The following is a 23,192-nucleotide window of genomic DNA, read 5'->3' as shown; positions in this document are numbered from 1 at the left end:
TTTCGCGGTTGTATGTTTTCGAGTTTGTGAGTTGTGATTGGGTTTTCGGCTTTGTGGTTTCAAAATACTGAATTTCGAGATTTCAGTATTTCGAAATTACAACGTGGACCTATATATATATATATATATATATATATATATATATATATATATATATACACACACACACACACACACACACACACACACACACACACACATATACACACAGACACACACACACACACACAATGCTAACTTACACAAATATGTTCTTCAAGATCACTGCTGCAGTAGCCTAAGCTATATGGGTAGATTAGCACAGCTTACAAATTTTGGGAGCTGGGAAATGTACCAGGCAGAGTCTGATTAAGATAAAGAAGGAATCAAGCTTATAGTGCTTTGGAAATGTATGCACAAAGAACCAAAGTTGCTGCTTCTTGAATCCAAACTTTTCCAAAAAAACAAACAAAAAAAATGATGAAACCAAGGCAGTGCTGCAGTGAGCCTTCACCCTTCAAGGAATACTTTTGTTGTGGTGAGTATAACAAAAGGTAATTACCTTAGACAACCTTTTGGAAAATAAGTCTGTTTTGACACAGATTGTCCCTTCTTATCTTCACAAAAAAAGAACGATTAATATGAAGACCTTAAAGATATTAGTTCTGTCAAGATAGTACCAGAGTTGTCTGTGGATATCAAAATTATGGAGTATCCCTTTCTCCCTTATTTTTATGTTCAGGAAATTAAATGAGAATATGTATAAAGTGGCTTAAAGTAAAGCTGATACCAGTTTAGGCATAAAAGTTCTAGTTCTATCAAAGAAACCCTGTCTCTATGGAAAGTGAGGTAGGCTGACACCATAACAGCTTGCAACTCTGATACCCTTCTTGCAGAAGTCAGAGCAATCAGTAAAACAGTTTTCGATGTTATGAACTTCAAGGCAGCCAGGTTAGCGGTTTCAAATGGTACAACTCTTAGCTTCTCTAACATAAAAATAAGATCCCAAAGAGTGGCCGCCAGTTTTCTTGGAGGCCTCTTATGCAAAACCACTTTCAAAAACATTTTGACATGAGAATGCACCGAATAAAGAGGATCCATAGGCAGATCTGCTGAAATGGCCAATAAATGAACCTTGATGTAAGAGTAAGAACAGCCACAGGATACTGATTCATACAAATATTGTAAAACCAGAGAACCACTAGCAGTGAATGGGTGTTGGTTTTGTTGTTAGCACCAACTTCATCATCTTTTCCATTTGCCAATATGATTTTCTAGTAGAAGGCTTTCTTGCCTCCATTAGCACAAGAGCCACATTCTCAGTAAACAGGTGCCTAAAGGGAATTAAGACCCTATCGTACAGGCACAGTCAACTGAAATTGTTTGGTGCTGGGATGCAGCAAACACCTTTGTTTTTGTGCAAACTGATCCAGTCTAAGGAAGCTTGTGGTAATTGCCCCTGGCCATTTCCAAAAGGTCCACCACTGGTTTTCTGGGCCATAAGGGAGTAACCACAATGATCATAAGGGTTTCTTCTGAATCTTGAGAAATACCCTGGATATCAGGAGAATGGGTGGAAAAGAATGCAGAACATTTCTGCTCAAGCAAAAGAAAAGACATCAGTCTTCCAGGCCTTCTTGCATGGAGTCCTGGAGCAGAATCTTGCCAGATCATTGTTCAGAGAGGAGGCAAATAGGTCTACTTGAACTCACCATAGACGGATCAAATCTTGGAAGACCCCAATCTAGTTTCCATTCATGGCAGTCTGCCCTTGTCTTGTACAGCCTGTCTAACATGCAATTTTACTCTGACAACACTTGCAATGCCTAAAGACAGAGACTGTGCCATGAAAAGTACAGTTTTGTACCTACCATAAATGTAGATGTTCAAGGATCCACATTGCTGCAGTCCTAACTATTGGGTAGTCCGCTGTCCAGTCGGCCCGAATACCAAAGTATATGGCTGACGTCGGTCACGGCGCATTAGACTGATGTCAATACGTCAGGGTACTAATGCGCATGACCGACGTCATATCCTCAGTCTTTTCTTGCCCCAGATGTCAGAAGACCCTAAAAAGACAAGGCCAAAACCAAAAACACCAAACATACCTGCACCAAAAATATATACAATATATACAAAGGTACCAGAATATAATCTCACCTACACAACCACCCCTAAACACAGAGGGGAAGGAGGGAGGGTAAATTGGACTGCAGCAATGTGGATCCTCGAACATCTACATTTATGGTAGGTACAAAACTGTACTATGTTCTTCATTCCACATTGCTGCAGTCCTAACTATTGGGTAGAATCCCAAAGCAGAGGTAAGGGAGGCTGGCAAATCATAAGGAAGCAGGAGCTGATAACATGCCTTGCAAAATAGCTGTGGCAAAACCAGCCCTAGACTTAGAGTAGAGAGGAAGGTGGTAATGCTTAGAGAAAGTATGCACTGAACTCCAAGTAGCTGCCTCCAAAATATCCTTAGTTGCCACCCCCCTTAGAAATGCTGTTGAAGTGGCAGTAGCCCTAGTGGAATGAGGCCTAATCCCAGCTGGAATCTCCTTGCCATGATGGGAATAACAAAATGCAATGCAAAACCCAATCCACCTAGAAATAGTTTGTTTTGACACAGGCTTGCCCTGCGAACTCAAAGCAAAAGAAACAAACAACTGCAGAGACTGCCTAAAATCCTTAGTCCTGCTTAAATAATAACGCAATTGCCTGTGTACATCTAAAGTGTGCAAAATCTTTTCCCCTTTATTTTGAGGATCTGCATAAAAAGTAGGCAAATGAATAGTTTGGTTTAAAGCCACACTAGAAACCACCTTAGGCATAAAGGAAGGATTAGTACGTAATGATACCCTATCCTTATGAAAAATCAAAAAGGCTCAACCGCCATAAGGGCCTGCAACTCAGAAACCCTTCTAGCAGAAGTAATGGCCAACAAAAAAGCAGTCTTCCATGACAAGTATTTCAGTTCAGCAGTAGCCGCAGGCTCAAAAGGTTGTAGAGTAAGTTTCTCCAACACAAAATTGAGGTCCCAAGCAGGAGTAGGAGCTCTACCAGGGGGTGTTATATTCTTATTCCCTCTAAGAAATTGCTTGAACAAAGGATGTGAAAACAATGGTGGGTCACAATCATAGTGAGCTGAAATTGCTGCAGCATGAATCTTAATGGAAGAGAAAGACAAACCTTTGTCCAATAACTCAGTAAGATATTGAAGAGCCACACTCAAATTAGGCTCAGAAATCTCCAAATTCTTTGCTGCAGTCCAAAATAAAAATCTCTTCCATTTTTCTGCGTACACTTTCCTTGTACTAGGTCTTCTGGCTTCCATAATCACATTTAAAACTTGTTGAGGAAGCTGAGACCTGCTGTCTTTCAAAACAGAATATGCCAGGCTGTTAGATGAAGAGAGTGAAGCTTGACATTGAGCAGACGACCGTCCCTCTGAGACAACAGGTGTGGAATCAAGGGTAAAGGCCATGGAGGCTTCCTTACCAGACTCCTCAGTAATGGGTACCAGTGCTGCCGAGGCCAATCTGGAGCTATTAAAATCATCCTTGGCTTGTCTTGTCTGACCTTTAGAAGCACCTTTGGGAGAAGAGGCAGAGGTGGAAAAGCATACACATGAAGATTTTTCCAACTGAAAGAAAGAGCATCCATTTTCCAAGCTGTGTGATGAAATCCCTTCGTGCAAAACTTTGGCAGCTGGTGGTTTAGTGGAGAAGCGAACAGATCTATGTCTGGAGTTCCCCATGACACTGTCAATTTTTGAAATACATGAAGATCCAGTTTCCACTCGTGGGGATCCATGATTTGTCTGCTTAACACATCTGCTAGGAGTTCTGTGCTCCCGGCAGAAACCTTGCCTGAAGAGTTAGTTGCAAGCTGAGCGCAGTCTCCCATAAAATCATTGCTTGTCTGCACAATGGGTAAGAATGTGTTCCCGCTTGTTTGTTGATGTACCACATGACAGTTGTGTTGTCTGTTAGAATCAACACCTGCCCTGGAAGAAGTAACTCCTTGAAAGCCATTAATGCAAACTGGACTGCTAACATCTCTTTCATGTTGACATGTAGATGCTGTAGTCTGGCAGGCCACTTGTCTTGTATCCACTTTCCATTTAGATGAGCTCCCCAAGCAATGTCTGAGGCATCTGTCGTTAGAATCTGACTCACCTCTGGCCGGGTCACAGAGAGTCCCTTGTTTAGGTGACATTCCTGAGCCCACCACAAAAATTCCTTTTGAATGCAAGGTATTATTTGAATGACAGTGTCCAAATCCTGGCAGTGCTGTGTCCACAGATTTTTGAGATACCATTGTAGCTTCCTCATATGCAGTTTGGCATTGGGAAGCACCAGAATACAAGATGCCATGAACCCTAAGGCTTGAAGGACTGTCCTTGCAGTCAGCCCGGACTGAAGAGATAGTGGATGGAAGTAACTGGAAAGATTCTTTTGTTTGTCCGGGGTTAAAAAGGCCATCTGGGCTGCTGTATTCAGTCTCACACCCAGAAAGCACATGTCTTGAGAGGGTACTAGACTGGACTTTATTTCGTTCACAGAATACCCTAGGCATCTTAGCACTGCTATGACATATTCCAAATGCTGTAGAAGGTCTTCCTTTTCTTGAGCCAGAATCAGGCAGTCGTCCAAGTAAGGATAGATTTGAATTCCTTTTAGCCTGAAGTAAGCTATCACTGGAGCCAGAACCTTTGTGAATACTCTGGGCAGTAGATAAGCCAAAGGGCAACGCAGAGAACTGATAATGAGAATTTCCAGCTCGAAAACGCAGATACTTCCTGCAACTTAGTCTTATTGGCACATGAAGGTAAGCTTCCTTGAGATCTAAAGTTACCATCCAGTGATCTTTGCCCAGCAGAGGTAAAAGCTGTTGTAACGTCAACATTTTGAACTTGGGAATGTCCAGATAAGTGTTGAGGATAGATAAATCCAAAATTGGTCTCCACGTGTTCCCCTTCTTTGGTACTAGGAACAGGCGAGAATAAAATCCTAGGCCCCTTTCTGGCACAGGAACTGGCTGAATGGCCCCTATTTCGAGCAACAGAGAAATTTGCTTGTGAGCCTCTGTTCTTTGTAGAGGAGGAATGTCTGGCATGCCTTTGAAAGGAGGCAAGGTATGGAAATAAAACCTGTAACCGTGGTGAATGATATCCAGAACCCATCTGTCTTGGGTAATTAAATCCCAATTTTCTTTGAAAAGAGACAGCCTTCCTCCCAAAGGTGCTGCCAGGCGAGAATGTACTGGCAGCTGAAAAGGCAGGTCATTGGGTCTGCTTACGAAAGGACTGACCCCTGCCCTCACCAGAAGTCTGAGCAGGGGAACTCCTGTCCTAGGCCTAAAAGAACCTTGAGCTCTGCCCCTACCACGTCTAGACCTACCCCTAGACTGGGAATCATAAGCAGGATAAGTCCATCCCTTAGTAGGCCAATTTCTACTAAACTTGGAGGCTGCACCTGCAAAAAATCCTTAACAGTCTGCATAGACTTAGCCTTGTCCTCCATTTTCTTTAAAACTGCTTCCACAGGCGAACCAAACAACACATCAGACTGTAAAGGAGCATCCAAAATCCTTGTTTTAACATGCTCAGCTAAATTCTGATCTCTCAACCAGGCGTGCCTACGAAGAACAGAACCAGTGGCAGCCACCCTCGAGGAGGCCTGCACAGCATCAAAACCACACTGCAAGGAATGTTTACCCACCTGTTCAGACACATGAACTAAATCCTGCAACTCTTTACACTCAATACCTTCCGCCAGAGCATCCACCTTAGATTTCAACTGTGAAAGGAGATAATTCTGATATTTTAACATGTGAAACTGACAATTCAATGCCCTCATGGCTAAAGTGGAAGAAGTATACACTTTCTTTCCCCATCTATCCAAAGCCCGTGCCTCTTTATCAGGAGGAACAGGATTTTTAACAACAGAGGCCTTCACACCTTTAGGCCCCTGAGAGACAGCTTCCGGGTCTGCCCTAGGACTCTTAAAAAGATACTTATGAGCTTCAGGTACCCTGTAGTACCTATCCGGTTTAACTGGGGCAGGAGGCAGAGAATCAGGATTCAAGGAAGCCTCTGCAAAAACATCTTCCACCACATTCAGAACAGGAGGTATAGCTAAAGGCCTATGCTGGGGCAAAAACAAGAATTCCCTAAGCCTCTTTCTGGAATCAGAGAAATCTTGACCTTCCCATTTAAAATGCTCCCTCATGGAATGCAGAGTCTCTGAAAATGAAAAATCCTCAGGAGGAGAAGCTGAAGGAGTAGAATCATCCACATCCGAATCAGAATAAGGAGGATACTCCTGCAAGTCTTCAGCCGAAGACTCAGAAGCCTCCGAACATTGCTCAAAACTCTCAAACACAGGTTCCACCCTAGGCCTCTTATCAGGAGGGGGCATAGAACCTCTAATCATAGTAATCAAATCCTCTGCCATTTTAAGCATATGTTTCTTAGGTAAAGACCCTGAAGCACTAGGAGAAATCCCCACTGAAGCTAAACTTGGCCTGCCTCTCAAAGAACCCTTGGAAACAGAAGGGGAGGCTTTAACCACCTTAGGAAGAGAGGGAAGAACAGCCACCTGAGAAGCCCCCTCAGCCTGGCCTACTTCCTGAGAGGATACACCCTGTAACAGTAAAGTCTCTCCCTGAGACTCCAAAGAAACACCTGGCAGAACCTCCGGCTCCACTGAGCCTTCTAAAGGACCGACGTCTGGGACTGTCGGTTCTTCCACTCTAGGCTTTGCAGTTTTGTCCTTGCGCTTTTTGGCCGAAGCGGGCGTCGGCATTTTATAATTACAACGCTTCCCAAAAACCAACCTAGCACAGTCTAACCTTCTCTTAATAGTGCGTTTGTTAAATCTAGCACAAGAGCGGCATCCAACAACGTCGTGCTCAGGCCCTAAACAAGGTATACACAAAGTATGGTAATCCCTATGAGGTATCTGTTTCCCACAAGAAATACAGTTATTCACTTTTTCTGACATCCGGTTAAATACTGAGGCAAGAAAAAACCAAAATATTCCCCAACGGGGTACTTAGCCAACTTTGATTCGGTCTGAAACTCTGACTTCAGAAACTTTCAGAACGCCAACCTGCACTCGCAAAAATTGCTTCTGCATCGGACCATGCGGCAAAAAAGACTGAGGATATGACGTCGGTCATGCGCATTAGTACCCTGACGTATTGACGTCAGTCTAATGCGCCGTGACCGACGTCAGCCATATACTTTGGTATTCGGGCCGACTGGACAGCGGACTACCCAATAGTTAGGACTGCAGCAATGTGGAATGAAGAACATCTATATCCCAAGCTAACATGACTAGACTGCAAAGGGGATATGACCTGGTTCCCCCAGCCTGTTGATGTACAGCATGGCTATGGTATTTCTCCATAACAACTTGAAGAGGTTCATAGGTAGGTACTAGGCTATTGGCCCTGGGGGCCTATACAAGCCCAGCCAAAAAGGTACCCTGTCTTTTGCCACCCAAGAAAATTATTTTCCTCTGCCACTGTCGAGCAGAGCCACAGAGGTGATCCCCCATGGTGAATTTCCTATTTCCCATCCAATCATCAAGATTTGTCTTGAAGAGTGCTAATAAGGAGCTTTGTTTGATATAGATAGGTAGTTTATTCCAGAATATGGGATGTCTCTGGGACAGGAATCTATCCCTCCGGCATGTTCTGTTTATTGTGGTGACAAGGTTTAGGTCCCTAGAGCGTGTAGCTCAGCGAGATTGGGATTTCTTTAAGTGGAGCATGTCCAACAGCTCTGGGTTTGACATAGCTTCGTATGTTAGGCAGAGATCACCTCCGAGTAGGCAATATGAGATGGGGTAAAGCTGGAGTTTTTTGAGATGGTCTGCGTAAGACATCTGTTTGAGGCCAGTAATCCTCTTTGTGAGGTATTTCTGCGGTCTTTCCAGTTGTTGATGTCTTGTGAGGTACATACCAAAAGGGGCGTTATACTCTATAATGGGTCTAATGAGTGATGAGTAGAGGGGAACAATGACCTCTTTTTCTGGATAAGAAACCTTTTGTGATGAGGTGTGCCACGTAGAAGGATTTCCTGACTACTGTGGCGATGTGATTATCAAAGGAGAGACTACTGTCCACCTGTGTCCCAAGGTTGCTTATCACACTTTCGGTGTTAAGTATACTACCGCCTATGTTGTAGTTTATGGGTACAGAGTTTTTACCAAAGGGGATGACAATGCACTTTTTGGCACTGAGCTTGAGGCCATGGCTTTGACACCAGGCATCTGTCTCAGTGAGGCCCTTTTGTAGGATGGTAACATGATCTGGCAAACACTGCTCCTTAAGCCAAGCATGCCTTCTAAGTACAGACCCAGTAACAGCAGCCCTGCAAGATGCCTCTAGTGAATCAAAACCACATTGCAAAGTATGTTTTCCAACTTTCTTCAGCAGAATGCATTAAATCCTGTAAATCCTTATTTTCAGCACAGTCAGGAATCATCATTTTCTGTTTAAGCAATCCAATAATATGCTCCTGATACTTTAACATATGAAACTAGCAATTTAAGGCCCTAATGGCCAAGGTTGCACAAGTGTATACTTTCTTATCCCATCTATCCAGCGCCCTGGAATCTCTATCAGAAGGGGTAGGATTTTTGGCAGTAGTAGCCTTTATGCCCTTGGGTCCCTGTGAACTGGTCTCAGGATCCGCAGTAGGATTTTTAAAGAGGAACTTGTGAGAGTCAGGAACCCTGTAATATCTATCTGGTTTTCTGGGCGCAGGAGGTATGGAGTCAGGGGCCAAGCTAGACTCTGTAAAGGCATCATCAACAATGTCCAGTACAGGGGGGATAGCTAAAGTTAGAAATCCCTAAGCCTCTTTTTAGAAACAGAGTAATCCTGGCTTTCCCAGTGAAAATGCTCCCTAAGAGTATGCAAGGTTTCACCAAAAGAGAAATCCCCTGGGAGGGAGCAGAGGGAATACAGTCCTCTGCATCAGAATCCTCATAGACAGATAAGGGTAAATCCTGGTCATCAGAAGAAACAGAAATTTCAGAATCCTGATCAGAAGAATCATAACCAAATTCAGTCCTAGGTCTCTTAGAGGGGGAAGGTTGGCTTTCCCTGATTAAAGTAATAAGGTCTTCAGCCATTCTTATCATTTGTTTTTTTAGGCATAGAGGCCTGACCATGTGGTCTGGGCGTCGGTTTTCTAGGCATGGATTGAGTGTTAGGCCTTGAAGAAGAAGATGGTATCAGTTTAATATGCAAGTCAGTAGGCCTGAATACACCCTCAGAAGCCAGTGTGCCTGCACAGCGGCTCAGGACCCATCCAAGGTAGAGACATCCACAATTTCTACAGTTGAAACATCACGCGGCATACCGGACTCCGAATGGGTCTCAGTAGAGGCCTGCGAATCTGAAGTAGAAGGTATCAGGGGCTGCGAAAGCACCTCACTGAGTACCGGCAAACTGGCGACTAGCTTAGGAGAAGTGTCATCGGCTGCTTTGGACCTAGGTGGCCTGTCTATGACTTTATCTTTGTGTTTTTTCGGAATGTTGGTAGTTGGGTGGCTTAACGAAGCCGTTTCTGGATAATTGAACAGAGTACCAAAATATTTAGAAGCCTAACTATACCAACGGAGAATAGTTCATTGTTTAAATAAGGCACAAAACTGACAGCAAGGTACATCGTGGTCAGGGCCTAGGCAAGGAATACAGTACGAATGAAAATCTTTATGAGGTATTTGCTTTCCAGAAGAAATACAATTATTGACTTTTACTGACATCGGTTTAGAGCAAGAAAAAGTTTCCCCAACGGGGTACTTAGCTTTAGTTGAAAACTTCGGTTCTGAAACTAGAAAACGAAAATTTCAGGAGTCGGCCGACCGGCACTTGCGAACTGCTTCTGCTTCGGGCACCACAAGAAAGACTGATGTAATGGTGTCGGCTGCATGCTTTATACCCCTGACTACCTGACGTCATGGAAGATGAGACAGCAACTGACGCAGGACCCAAGACTTTGATAATCAGGCTGACTGAGGGTTTCTGCAAGCAGATAACCCCAAATGTGATGACTGCAACAGTGAAACACGAAGAACATCAGCATGTGATATTGGGCAGGTGGAAATAAGAGTCTGGTCTGGTGGATGTGGGATTACCCCCTGATAAGGAGGAATTTCCTTCCACTGCCATCTGTAACCCTGATGAATGATCGTCAAAACCAATTTGTGTGAAACTATTTGTTGCCAAACAGAAAAGTGGAGACTCAGACTTTCTGGAAAGGAAAACAAACTACCAGGGTGGGGTGTCAGGGACACAAGGTCCTTTAAATAGTCATTCTGACTTGCTGGACTGTCCTTGGTTTTGGGGATTTCTGAATTCTTTTTGGAACCCCCCTCACCATTTCTTCTTAAACATCTGCTTGACTACATTTTTTTTGTGACTGTTTACTTTGTATTTTGCCACAAGAATACCTTAGTAAATTTGAAAAAGGAAGGCTGAAAAATCTTAGAGATTCCCAGTATCAACCCAAGAGTCTTCTCACACTTTGTGATCACCTCCGCAGCAGAGGAGCCAAAACCTAAATCTCCATCCAAAGGAGGACTTAAAATCTCTTATCTGGAAGGTTCTGAAAATGTAGCCAGGCAAGCAAACAGTACCAGAGGAAGTATTAACTGAATAATGCACATGCTGTACACAATCATTAGTGACTTGTGCAATACAAGAAACTAAATTATTTAAACCAAATTTTTCCTCAAGAAGAAACAACAAACAAAACATTCCTCATAATTTCAAAAGTAGAACAAACCTTTGCATAAGAGAGTCTGACAATTCAAAATTCTGAAAAACAAAGTTGTAGAAGCATGCACGTTTCTCTGATACAAATATGCTTCATATTCTTATCAGAACGACAGGATTGGAATTAATTCATTACAGCTGAATGATGCCTTTGCAGTTACATCCTACTGACACCTCTATTCGTCAAATATTGCTTGTTCACATTTGCATCAATAATTCTAAAACCATGCTACAGACAAAGTTTTACAAGCCTTCATCTTAAAGTTTACAGAATGATAAACAAACTGTATCGATAGTTGGCCTCTGTCTAGATATATTAATTATTGTTCATATAATATTAATTTATATTGTCATACATTCCATGTTCTAAATATCTCAACAACCATGGAGCACAGAGAACTGCTTAGCCTCATATGAACAAAATATTGCCAATGGTATGCATGTCACTTGAGCGGTTGCTGAGATATTGTACGATTTTTGAAAAATATTACAAACTACATAATTAATGTGTTTACTATGACTTATAAAATCCAGTTTAAAGACATGTAACTTAATACCATCACTATAAAATGGTATGTGTTGAAGAATTTGTCATTTATACTTCTTTAATTACCCCCATGGTATCAGAGATATGAACATTCATTTGAAAGGTGACCACAGAATTTGATTCGACCAAAGAAAACTCTGCCCATTGGAAGCTGCAGTGCAAATGTCCAGAGCTCCATTGGAGGGAATGAGTTAAGTAAATGTTTAGCAGCGGTAGTAGGTAGTAGGATTAACTGAAGCTACAGCTGTTGGGTCAGGTTTGGGAAAAGGATTGAGAACTTTATACATCACATCTGCCTTTTTAGGGGCTGCTGGCTATCAGGAAAAATGCAGACAGTAACACATCCTCCAAAGCTGATAGAACTGGAGGAACAGGTGAAGGTTTTGGAAATTCCTCCTGTAAGAGCTCATAGTATTTTCTGAGGGTGTGAGAAACCCTCAGCTGTCTCTCAATGAAAAACTGGCACATTCTGGAAACAGTATCAGGGAAAGAAACCCCACAGGGGGAATCAAAAACACAACGTTCCTCAGAGTCCATATCAGAAACGAAACAGAATCAGGGAAAGAAACCCCACAGGGAGAATCAAAAACACAACGTTCCTCAGAGTCCATATCAGAAACGTGAGAAAACCCTTTACTTGTGCCTCCATCTTCCGGTCAGATTCAGAATCTTGAATCTCTTAAGGAAAAGAGGTCACTACCCTGAATTAAACGTTGAGCCAGACCAAGTAATTACTCCCAAGTAAATCTGAGGAGGAGCAGATACAAGTTTAGTTTTCAGTTACTTTTTTGCCAGGAAAAATAGGGCAAACAGTGTTATTAAATCACAACAAAAGCTTCCCAGAGATGGGAAAAAAAAGGGGGAAGCCTTCCATGTTCCCTCTTCCCAGGACCAAAAGTGGCTCCTTTCCTTGCCCACTGATGGGACCCCAACAGCCACAGAGGACATGGCTAAATCCCAGTGCATAGTAGGTGGTATACCACAGGGATCCAGGGTATAGTCTGAGGTACAACAAATTGCCACAGCAGATTCACGCACCTGTAGCCAAGAAAATTGCTATCTTGCTGTGATGGCAAAGGCTGTTCACTTAATTTTTTTTTCTGTGGCTGGAATATGAACCTGCCATGGGACGGATAGTTTTTTCTATAGTTGAACTGAAATTTGTGCCTCTTTTCCAGGGAAAACAAACAGCAAAAGCCAGTAAAAACTGTCTTTAAAACTCACTTTTTTTCACACAAAAACTGCAAAAAAAAAAAAACTTTAAACACTTTCCAGCCCTGGAAAGTAAAATAAACAATTTCTCCACAGAAAAATGTTTTTTAAATACTTCAAAAACTTCTAAACTAACAGGTAAAAAAGTAGTCCCGTTTAAAAGTACAAAACACTCATGATAGACTGTTAAAACACAAAATCCTAGCATTAAAATAAAAGAGGAAATTATCACACATTTTTTTAAAAAAGGAAGTTCTTTCCTTGAAAGGTACCCATCTGCCCAGCAAAGGAACAGCACAAGTCAACAGCTGATTCTCAAAACCCTCAGAGGAGCATACTCTTCAGAGGCAGGAAAGCTCCAAAGGGCTTGGTGCCTAAACCTGTCTTTTTAGTTGGCTCAGGTCAAACAAAAATTAACACCACAGGGAAAGAGTTAAATACTAGGACAGAGAAAGATGTCCAGTCAACCACTTCATACCTGTGAGGACTAACAGAACACAGTACTTGAAATGGGGAATATGATGTAGTGGTTGAACAGTTATTACAGTCAAACTTCAGGGAGGAAAGAGTGTCATGGACAGAGAAACAGATTATTCAGACATGAGCACAAGGTGAGAGCTATGGAGATGCACAGTTAGTGCCAAAGCATGGGACAGAGAGGAAAACCAATCTATACTAAGCGGAAGTACGTTGGGAGGTTCTTAATATGAAAGATGGGAGGATTGCCCATAACAATAAAGTAAGAAAAACCAGGAAAAGACATCACAGAGAATAAGCTGACACAGTATTACTGGAGGAAACGACATTGAAAGGACAGAAGGAGAAGCTGGAAAGAAAAGCACACAGTATTACTGGAGGAAACGACATTGAAAGGACAGAAGGAGAAGCTGGAACGAAAAGCACACAGATGAACATGGAAGATAGGGAAACAGAGGAAAAAGCTTTTTCTCAGATACAGTGGAAAGAATTAACTTAAAACAGATAAGAAATAATAGCAGGGAATTTCAGTTTTATGCTCTTTGAAAAGGTAGAGAGTGTAGGAGGTGGAGAGTTGAAAACAGAAAATCAGAAGGGACTGAGAAAGCCTTATGGTTTTCTACAAAACAGCCAAAAGGAAACTATGGAAACCACAGCATGGGCATTTAAAAGAAATGAAAAGATACATCAGCACAGACAATGGAAGAAAGGTTACGTTCCTGCCCACAAGACAGGGAAGGCCATGTACCCTGGGGCCTACATTTCATCATTAGTTCTTAACATTAATGGAAACTAGGTTACAAAGGCTAAAACTCACACTAGTGAAGAAGGGCCAAGCAAGGTTTGCACAAGGATATACATAGAGAACTGAGGTTTGTACAGGGATGGATATCAACAGACAAGATTCACAGACTACTGCATAGTAACATAGAAGGCACCAATCTTTTTTTTTTTTTTTGACAAAGCATTCAGTTCTGTACAATGGATTTCCTATGGTTAGTCATTCAGGACATGGGAGCTAAAGCTTCCAAAGATACACACAAGGGCTACACAAAAATCCAAGGAGAACACTGCAAGTAAATGAGGGGAGGGGATGTCACACCAAGGGAAAAATCAGCAAGGAGGGGGACAAGACAGAAATACCCACTTTCTTCACACCTATTTACCTTGGCACATCTTGGGGGGGGGGGGTTAAATGGAAAGAAAAGGAAGAAGATAATTTGGGTTTTTACTTACTTACAAACGACTGCATTCTGCAAGCAGAAAATGGAGACAGACTGAAAACAGGTTCTTAGAACACAAGGAATAATTCCGCAGATGGTGCAAACTTGTGTAGAGATAGATAAGCAAAGGAGCATCTTAAAACGGGCTAAAGTGTAAAATGGAGATGAAATACCATAGCCTGCAAGCTTGAAAGAGTCAGGAAAACAAAGGAAACTATACAAATCTGATACAAAACAGAGAGCTAGGGACATGAGCATGTACTATAAGATGATAAATACCTTGACAGGAAGTGGTAATATGCTAAAAGATGGTGATCAATCCCAAGACAGGATACTTGCTAAGAGAAATGCTGGCAACTGAAAGAAAAAGTACTAAAATGCAAAAACTTTGAAATGCTTATTTGTGGAAGAAAAAACAGGTAGCAGAGGAGAGACCGAGAGGCAGAAGCAGTATGGAGGACATACTGAAGCCTCTGGAGCAACACAACTCCCATCAGTGGCTCAAAGGAAAATGAGATAAAAACTGCACAGAAAACAAGAGAGGATCAAGGAAGAGAAAGAAAGAAAAAGGGGCTTCCTAAAGAAGGAAACTGGCAGGCTAGTACAGGAGAGTGTAAAGGAAATCAAAAGGAAAAAAAGAAACAGAATGGAGAGGAGGCCTGGAGGAAAATACCTGGGAAAAAGGGGGAACAGCATTGAAGGTAGAGACAACGATAAAAAGGGGAAGCTGGAACACATGCTACAAAGAACTAAGGAAGGAAGAAAAATATTTTGGAGGAGAAGGCAAAGGTGGGGAAAAGCTGAGATGAAGGAAAAGCTTTAAGAAAACTGACAACAAAAATCCCTTCAGAGAACGGAAGAGGAGTTCCAAAGGGAAAGGACAATCACTATTCGCCAATACACAAGAATGGTGAAAGTAGCAAGACGGACCACCACTATTCACCAATACACAAGAATGGTGAAAGTAGCAAGACGGACCACCACTATTCGCCAATACACAAGAATGGTGAAAGTAGCAAGACGGACCACCACTATTCGCCAATACACAAGAATGGTGAAACCACCACTATTCGCCAATACACAAGAATGGTGAAAGTAGCAAGACGGACCACCACTATTCACCAATACACAAGAATGGTGAAAGTAGCAAGACGGACCACCACTATTCACCAATACACAAGAATGGTGAAAGTAGCAAGACGGACCACCACTATTCGCCAATACACAAGAATGGTGAAAGTAGCAAGACGGACCACCACTATTCGCCAATACACAAGAATGGTGAAAGTAGCAAGACGGACCACCACTATTCGCCAATACACAAGAATGGTGAAAGTAGCAAGACGGACCACCACTATTCGCCAATACACAAGAATGGTGAAAGTAGCAAGACGGACCACCACTATTCGCCAATACACAAGAATGGTGAAAGTAGCAAGACGGACCACCACTATTCGCCAATACACAAGAATGGTGAAAGTAGCAAGATGGACCACCACTATTCGCCAATACACAAGAATGGTGAAAGTAGCAAGACGGACCACCACTATTCGTCAATACACAAGAATGGTGAAAGTAGCAAGACGGACCACCACTATTCGCCAATACACAAGAATGGTGAAAGGAAGAGTACGCAAACTGGTACAGACAGAAGAAACAGAAAAGCTGAGACAGAAGAGTGGGACAAAGTGGTTAAAAGGTAGAAAACGGTAGAGTCGATGACCATGAGATCAGCACAGAAAAGTTAACAGATGGTACAGAACTCCCAAGAACCTTTAAGAACATGAAAACAGGTGAAGACAGATACTGGAGATGTTACAGAGTAATGGTCTGAATGGTTCATGTGTTGGGACTGTGTCCTAAACATTTTGTGCCCAATTAAAATATTAGAATGGGAAGCCATACAGCAAATTTACTACACAAGAATTACATGCCTGATGGGGTTAGAAAAGGGGCAGTATTCCATAAAAGAGAGAAAAAGATTACAAACACTAGCGCTAATGGAGAAATCATATCACAAAACACAGAGGGCTGACACAAGGAAGAAGAGAGACAAGAAGCTGCAATATGAAAATTCTAAGAAAAAAGACTGTAGAGGTGAAGCTGAGTCAAAGGAATTTGGGAAGACAAAACAAAGAGCAAAAGCAGGATGCTTTGCTACGGCATTCAAAAACTTTCATAAGGATACACGCTAACAAGCTCTCTCTAGGTCTAAGAGACTGCGTATCACAAATAAGTGTTTGTAATTCAGAAAGACACTCATTGGCCCTGGTCATCCTCCACCCCAGGCTGATTCTATACCAATCACAGAGTACCTGAAAAATGCATGCAAAGCTATAAATCAAGGGCCCCATATGCCCACTCACAATTAAGTGCCCACTGGAGCACTGACTGTAAAACAAAGTGCAGATTCACAGCAGACGAGCCTAACAGGGTAGTTTTACTGAGGGAGGAACAAAGTTAAATCAGAGTGGGAATTGTGCATGTGGCTTATCCAGATTTTAGCAAAACGCATGACAATACTATAGGAAATAATGACAACTTGTGTGACCATGGGGTGGATCAGAAGATGGCATCCTGTGCAGAGTAAAAACAAAAGGCCCTAATGGATACAGACTGAGCAGGAAGAAGATGGATTAGAAAGGGCCTGGAGGACTGGAAAGGAGAAGCAATGGGGAAAAGACATGGTCATCACGCAAAGGAAACCAACAGCAGCAATCTGGAGAAGAAATTGTTCCCGGAACAGAAGTGAAGATGCATCTGTGCTCAGAAATAAGATAACGTTACCACTGTATCTGTATTCAGAAATGATAAAATAACATTACCACTGTATCTGTATTCAGAAATGATAAGATAACGTTACCACTGTATCTGTATTCAGAAATGATAAGATAACGTTACCACTGCATCTGTATTCAGAAATAAGATAACGTTACCACTGTATCTGTATTCAGAAATAAGATAACGTTACCACTGTATCTGTATTCAGAAATGTATCTGTATTCAGAAATGATAACGTTACCACTGTATCTGTATTCAGAAATGATAAGATAACGTTACCACTGTATCTGTACTCAAAAATGATAAGATAACGTTACCACTGTATCTGTACTCAGAAATGATAACGTTACCACTGTATCTGTATTCAGAAATAAGATAATGTTACCACTGCATCTGTACTCAGAAATAAGATAACTTTACCACTGTATCTGTACTCAAAAATGATAAGATAACATTACCACTGCATCTGTACTCAGAAATAACGTTACCACTGTATCTGTATTCAGAAATAAGATAACGTTACCACTGTATCTGTACTCAAAAATGATAAGATAACGTTACCACTGTATCTGTACTCAGAAATAACGTTACTACTGTATCTGGATTCAGAAATGATAACGTTACCACTATCTGTATTCAGAAATAAGATAACGTCACCACCGTATCTGTATTCAGAAATAAAATAACGTTACCACTGTATCTGTACTCAGAAATGATAATGTTATCACTGTATCGGTATTCAGAAATGATAAGATAACGTTACCACTGTATCTGTATTCAGAAATAAGATAACGTTACCACTGTATCTGTACAGTCATGTTTCTTTTATAAGATAACGTTATCACTGTGTCTTATTGTACAGTCATGTTTCTTTTATAAGATAACGTTATTGCTGTATCTTATTGTACAGTGATGTTTCTTTTATAAGCTAACATTACCGCTGTATCTTATTGTACAGTTATGTTTCTTTTATAAGATAACGTTTACTGCTGTATCTTATTGTACAGTCATGTTTCTTTTATAAGATAACGTTACCACTGTATCTTATTGTACAGTCATGTTTCTTTTATAAGATAACGTTACCACTGTATCTTATTGTACAGTCATGTTTCTTTTATAAGATAATGTTACTGCTGTATCTTATTGTACCAGTCATGTTTCTTTTATAAGACAACGTTACCGCTGTATCTTATTTTACAGTCATGTTTCTTTTATAAGATAACGTTACCGCTTTATGTTATTGTGCAGTCATGTTTCTTTTATAAGATAATGTTACTGCTGTATCTTATTGTACCAGTCATGTTTCTTTTATAAGACAACGTTACCGCTGTATCTTATTTTACAGTCATGTTTCTTTTATAAGATAATGTTACCGCTGTATCTTATTGTACAGTCATGTTTCTTTTATAAGCTACCGTTACCGCTGTATCTTATTGTACAGTCATGTTTCTTTTATAACGTTACAGCTGTATCTTAGTTATTGTATAGTCATGTTTCTTTTTTAAGATAACGTTACCGCTGTATCTTATTGTACAGTCATGTTTGTTTACAAAGAAAATCAGTGCCCGAGTGTCCAATATTACCACTTTGTCTTACTACACTGCTATTCTTTTTGTAGGAAAAAGATAAAAATCAGTCAACAGAGAGACTCTTCCAACCCTACAATTTAACATTTGAACAAACTCCAATGACATGGAAAGTACACACACAAGTGATGATGTGTCTACATTAGTGAAATGCAGCTGTTAAGTGAATATTCAAAGACACCTACAGCCTGAAAGCTCCTTTCCCACACACTTGGCCTCCAAGTACAGTAAGCTGCTATACCGCGACAGTGTACCACTCTGTTAGAGAGATTTGAGATAAAGTGGTACAAACCCACAGCTCAAAGGGCAAACAGACAGTGCTTAATGTGGAAAGTTAGTCTGGGGAGGGGCTGCTAGAAGTACAGCCCAGGAATATATTCACCTGGGAAGGTACAGCAGTGAAATAAAAAGAAAGGCTATGGTAACACAAAAAAATAATCTGCTATCCATTCTGAAAGTGAAATCTACTTGTTTGACAATCATCAGTTGCAGAAGTGACAAAATGTGCCAAGAGTTCCTTACCCTGCTGCACATTCTGGATCAATGCATGAAGCTCTGGAAAGGACTCGGCCTTTTCTCGCAAAGCATCCAAGATAGCGTGATTCTGGGAAGAGCCTGTCACATCAGTCTGCTTCAAACGACCCTCAAGCAGCCGTATCTGAGCCTCCTTCTGAGCAACCAGTAAACCCTGTTCCAAAGCAGAGAAAAAGTACATTAGACAATTATTTATTCAAGGATATTTATGATTAAAATACTTAACTGTGGGGATCCTTTATGCGGTTTGTTCATCTTATTGCCAACAACCACCATCTGATATAACTTGCACTAATTAAATGACAGATCCCATCTCTCATGCTACATTCAACATATAGTTTACATATACAATACCCATTAAATAAATGGTATACAGTTTCTCTTATCTTCTTATTTTTTGTACTTCAATCCTCCTACTCCCATATCTTTCATCTCTCTCTACTGCTACATCCCCCACTCCCATCTTTCTCCTCATACCCACCAAGCTACCTACTGCTTCTATTCACACCAACATTCTCCATCTCCCAATAAGTATTACACCCCTCCTTACTATACTTCCACCCTTATTCCCATGATGAATGTACCACATAGGATCATAGGACTATAGCTTGTGTGTGTGTTTTATTACCTTTTATTATGTATGCTTTATATTACACCTGTAACAACATTCCAATTTTATGTTGTTGTATTAACTCATTTAATGCATTTTTGTTAAAATTTGCTCTTTATGTTCATTTTTATGTCATATTTGTGAAGCTTTTCTCCATGGGACTCTAATGAAAATGTATTTCTGACCCAGTGGACTTTCCCCGATTACCAAATGTCAATAAATAAATACATACACGCATTTATATAAACATATAGTACAGTTGTGTAAAATCTTATAACAGTAGATGTCTTTCTCTTCTTCACTGTAACAGTACTCCTTGTGCAAGGGAGAGTACAAAAGCTCAACAGGAAACCTGGGAGGAGGGAAGCAGTGGAAAGTCCTCTATAAACCCATGTAGGATAGCCTAGTAAAGCCAGCTGTTGCTCTAGAAACATCCAACTTGTAATGTTTAGTGAAGCTATGGTAGACAGAAGTCCAAGCAGCAGCCTCGGGGATGAAATTGCCATCCAGTCCTTTGGAATAGGCAGCAGCAGAAGCAACAGCTCTGGGAGAGTGAGCCTTTACAGAAAATTAGAGATATTTACCATAAAAACAACGGCAAATGGAAATGGTCTTAGACATCCAGGAAGAGAGCGTTCGTTTAGAAACTGCCAAACCCAAAGACCTAGGATGAAAGGAAACAAAATTACTCAGATTTTTGAATAGCCTTAGTCTTATCCAAATAATATCTGAGCTGACTATGCAGCCTGGCATAAAAAAAGGAGGATTAGTATGCAGAGAGACCCTGTCCCTATGAAAAACTTAAAGGAGGAAATAGCCATAAGGGCCTGAAGCTCAGACACTCTCTTAGCTGAAGTAAGGGCAAAAAGAACAACGGTCTTCAAAGTGCAATGTTGAAAGGAAGTGAAGTTGCAGGCTAAAAAGGAGCCAGAGTCAATCTTTCACGAACAAGACTGAGGTCCTGGGTAGGCAGAATAGGCTTCCTGGGAGGCCTGATATGAAGGACACCTTTAAGAAATTATTTGACCTCAAACCTAGAGGCCAGAGGAGGAGGAGTTAAGAGCAGACAAGAAGAAATTGCTGAAAGGTGAGCTTTAACTGAAGAATATGCCAACCCAGCATAGAGCAGATCACACAAATGAGAGAACCATAGGAATCTACACTGAAAAGTAATCCTGGTAATGAGAGGGGCCACCATACAGACAATTTCTTCCATTAGCAGAAATATGATTTCCTGGCCTCCTGCAGGACCCAAAGCATGTCCTCAGAAAAGTTAAAAAGGCATTAAAATCCTGTCCCCCACAGTGTCTGTTGAAGAATGGACAAGCGAGGATGGATAACAAACAGCTTCTCTTGTGTAAAAAGGTCCATGTGGTGAGGTAACTTGTGGTGAGTGCCCCTGGTCAAGTGAAAAATAAGGGGGGACCAATGCTATCTGGGCCAAAAGGGAGTCACAGGCAAAGTTTTGGGGGAGTCTTGCCTGGCATAGTGTAGGACACTTGAAAGCAGAGGAAGAGGAGGGAAGATGTACAGAAACATATGGCATCCACCTTCCAAGCCAGAGGACTTGGGACTCTGGAACAGAAGAGAGGAAGTTGTCTGTTCAGAGATGAATATCCCACCAATGAACAATGTCCAGAAACACATCTCTGTGAAGCATCCATTCATGAGCCTGTGTACTGGACCTGCTCAAAGAGCTTGCCACTATATTCTGCAATGAGGGAGTGTAGACAGCCTGAAGAATCACTTGATACTGGACAGCTAGATCCCAGACCTGAAAAGTGAGCCTGTGAAGAAGGTAGGAATGTGTACCCCCTTTCTTGTTTACATGCCACATTACTGTGGTATTGTCTGTGAAAACTTTTGAGGGGCCCTAAAAGAAAGAGGGTATGAAAGGCTTGAAGAGCTAGGAGAGCTCTTATCTCCTTGATTTAGATGTGGTCTGATTTCTGATGAAAAGGCCAGAGACCCTGGAACTTGACCGAACTAAAGGACATTCCTCACCCCCCAGCCTGAGACATCTAAAGAGCTCTAGAGTCAGGACTGGAGGTTGGAAAGGAAACCCTGTGTTGAGAGAAAGTTGATGAATCAACCTCTGAAGATTGAGCATGAGACAGGGAAGGAAGGGAACTAGGAAATCCAAGGGATGGTAATGTTGAAGTCGCACTGTCTTGAGGTACCACTGAAGTTCTCATACGGAGACCGGCCAGAGGCAGCATAGGAATGGTAGAAGTCAAACCTGAGGACCCTGAGAAAGTCCCTGACTGTGACTGAAGCCAGAGGAAGAGGGGACTGGAAAAAAGCAATCACAGAGACCCTTTGTGGGGAGGCAAGGATGCCAGCATGGGGATGGTCTGAATCCTGCAACAGAGAAAAAAACATGATCCTGAGAAGGAACCAAGACTGATTTGTTAAAGTTTATGGTGAAACCCAGACCTTGAAACAGGGAAACAGTACAATGGAGGTCCTGAAGCAGAACCTCAGGGGACAAGGCCTGAATGAGCAGGTCCTCCAAATAAGGAAAGATCTGAATCCCTCTCATCCTGCAAAAGGCAAGGACAGAAGCAAGGCATTTGGTGAACACCCTTGGGGCAGTACAGACAGCAAAGCAGAGAACTGAAAATGCAATGAAGAAACATTCAAACACTGACTGAAAAGGGGATGGATGGAGATGTGAAGGTGAAAAGGGGATGGATGGAGATGTGAAGGTGAAAAGGGGATGGATGGGGATGTGAAGGTGAAAAGGGGATGGATGGGGATTGTGAAGGTGAAAAGGGGATGGATGGGGATGTGAAGGTGAAAAGGGGATGGATGGGGATGTGAAGGTGAAAAGGGATGGATGGGGATGTGAAGGTGAAAAGGGGATGGATGGGGATGTGAAGGTGAAAAGGGGATGGATGGGGATTGTGAAGGTGAAAAGGGGATGGATGGGGATGTGAAGGTGAAAAGGGGATGGATGGGGATGTGAAGGTGAAAAGGGGATGGATGGGGATGTGAAGGTGAAAAGGGGATGGATGGGGATTGTGAAGGTGAAAAGGGATGGATGAGGATTGTGAAGGTGAAAAGGGGATGGATGGGGATGTGAAGGTGAAAAGGGGATGGATGGAGATGTGAAGGTGAAAAGGGGATGGATGGAGATGTGAAGGTGAAAAGGGGATGGATGGAGATGTGAAGGTGAAAAGGGAATGGATGGGGATTGTGAAGGTGAAAAGGGAATGGATGGGTATGTGAAGGTGAAAAGGGATGGATGGGGATTGTGAAGGTAGACATCCTTGAGATCCAGTGATACCAGCAATACCCCAGGAAGAAAGGGAACATAGTTTCATCCAAAAAGAGGGGACCTTTAGAAAGGTGTTGAGCTGCGAAAGGTCCAGAATTGGTCTTCAGGCTCTCTCCTTCCTGGGGAGCAGAAACATTTTGGAATAAAAACCCTTCCCCTTCTT

General features: G+C 41.8%; 1 protein-coding gene across 2 annotated transcripts in view; it reads right to left on the bottom strand.

Moving 5' to 3' along the window:
• KIF21B (kinesin family member 21B) overlaps nt 1-23,192 on the bottom strand; it is a 1,412,490-nt gene that overhangs the window by 286,379 nt on the left and 1,102,919 nt on the right. For both annotated transcript variants that reach the window (XM_044076606.1, XM_044076607.1), the window contains exon 22: nt 19,128-19,293. In XM_044076606.1, coding sequence (XP_043932541.1) covers nt 19,128-19,293 — 166 coding nt within the window. The remainder of the gene's footprint in view (nt 1-19,127; nt 19,294-23,192) is intronic.

The sequence above is a fragment of the Protopterus annectens genome, chromosome 7.part0 (genome assembly GCF_019279795.1).
Source record: "Protopterus annectens isolate FY-2018-M chromosome 7.part0, PAN1.0, whole genome shotgun sequence".
In the NCBI taxonomy this organism is placed as follows: domain Eukaryota; kingdom Metazoa; phylum Chordata; order Ceratodontiformes; family Protopteridae; genus Protopterus; species Protopterus annectens.
Note: the sequence above shows the minus strand (reverse complement) of the source record. Positions and strands in the feature narration are given on the sequence as shown.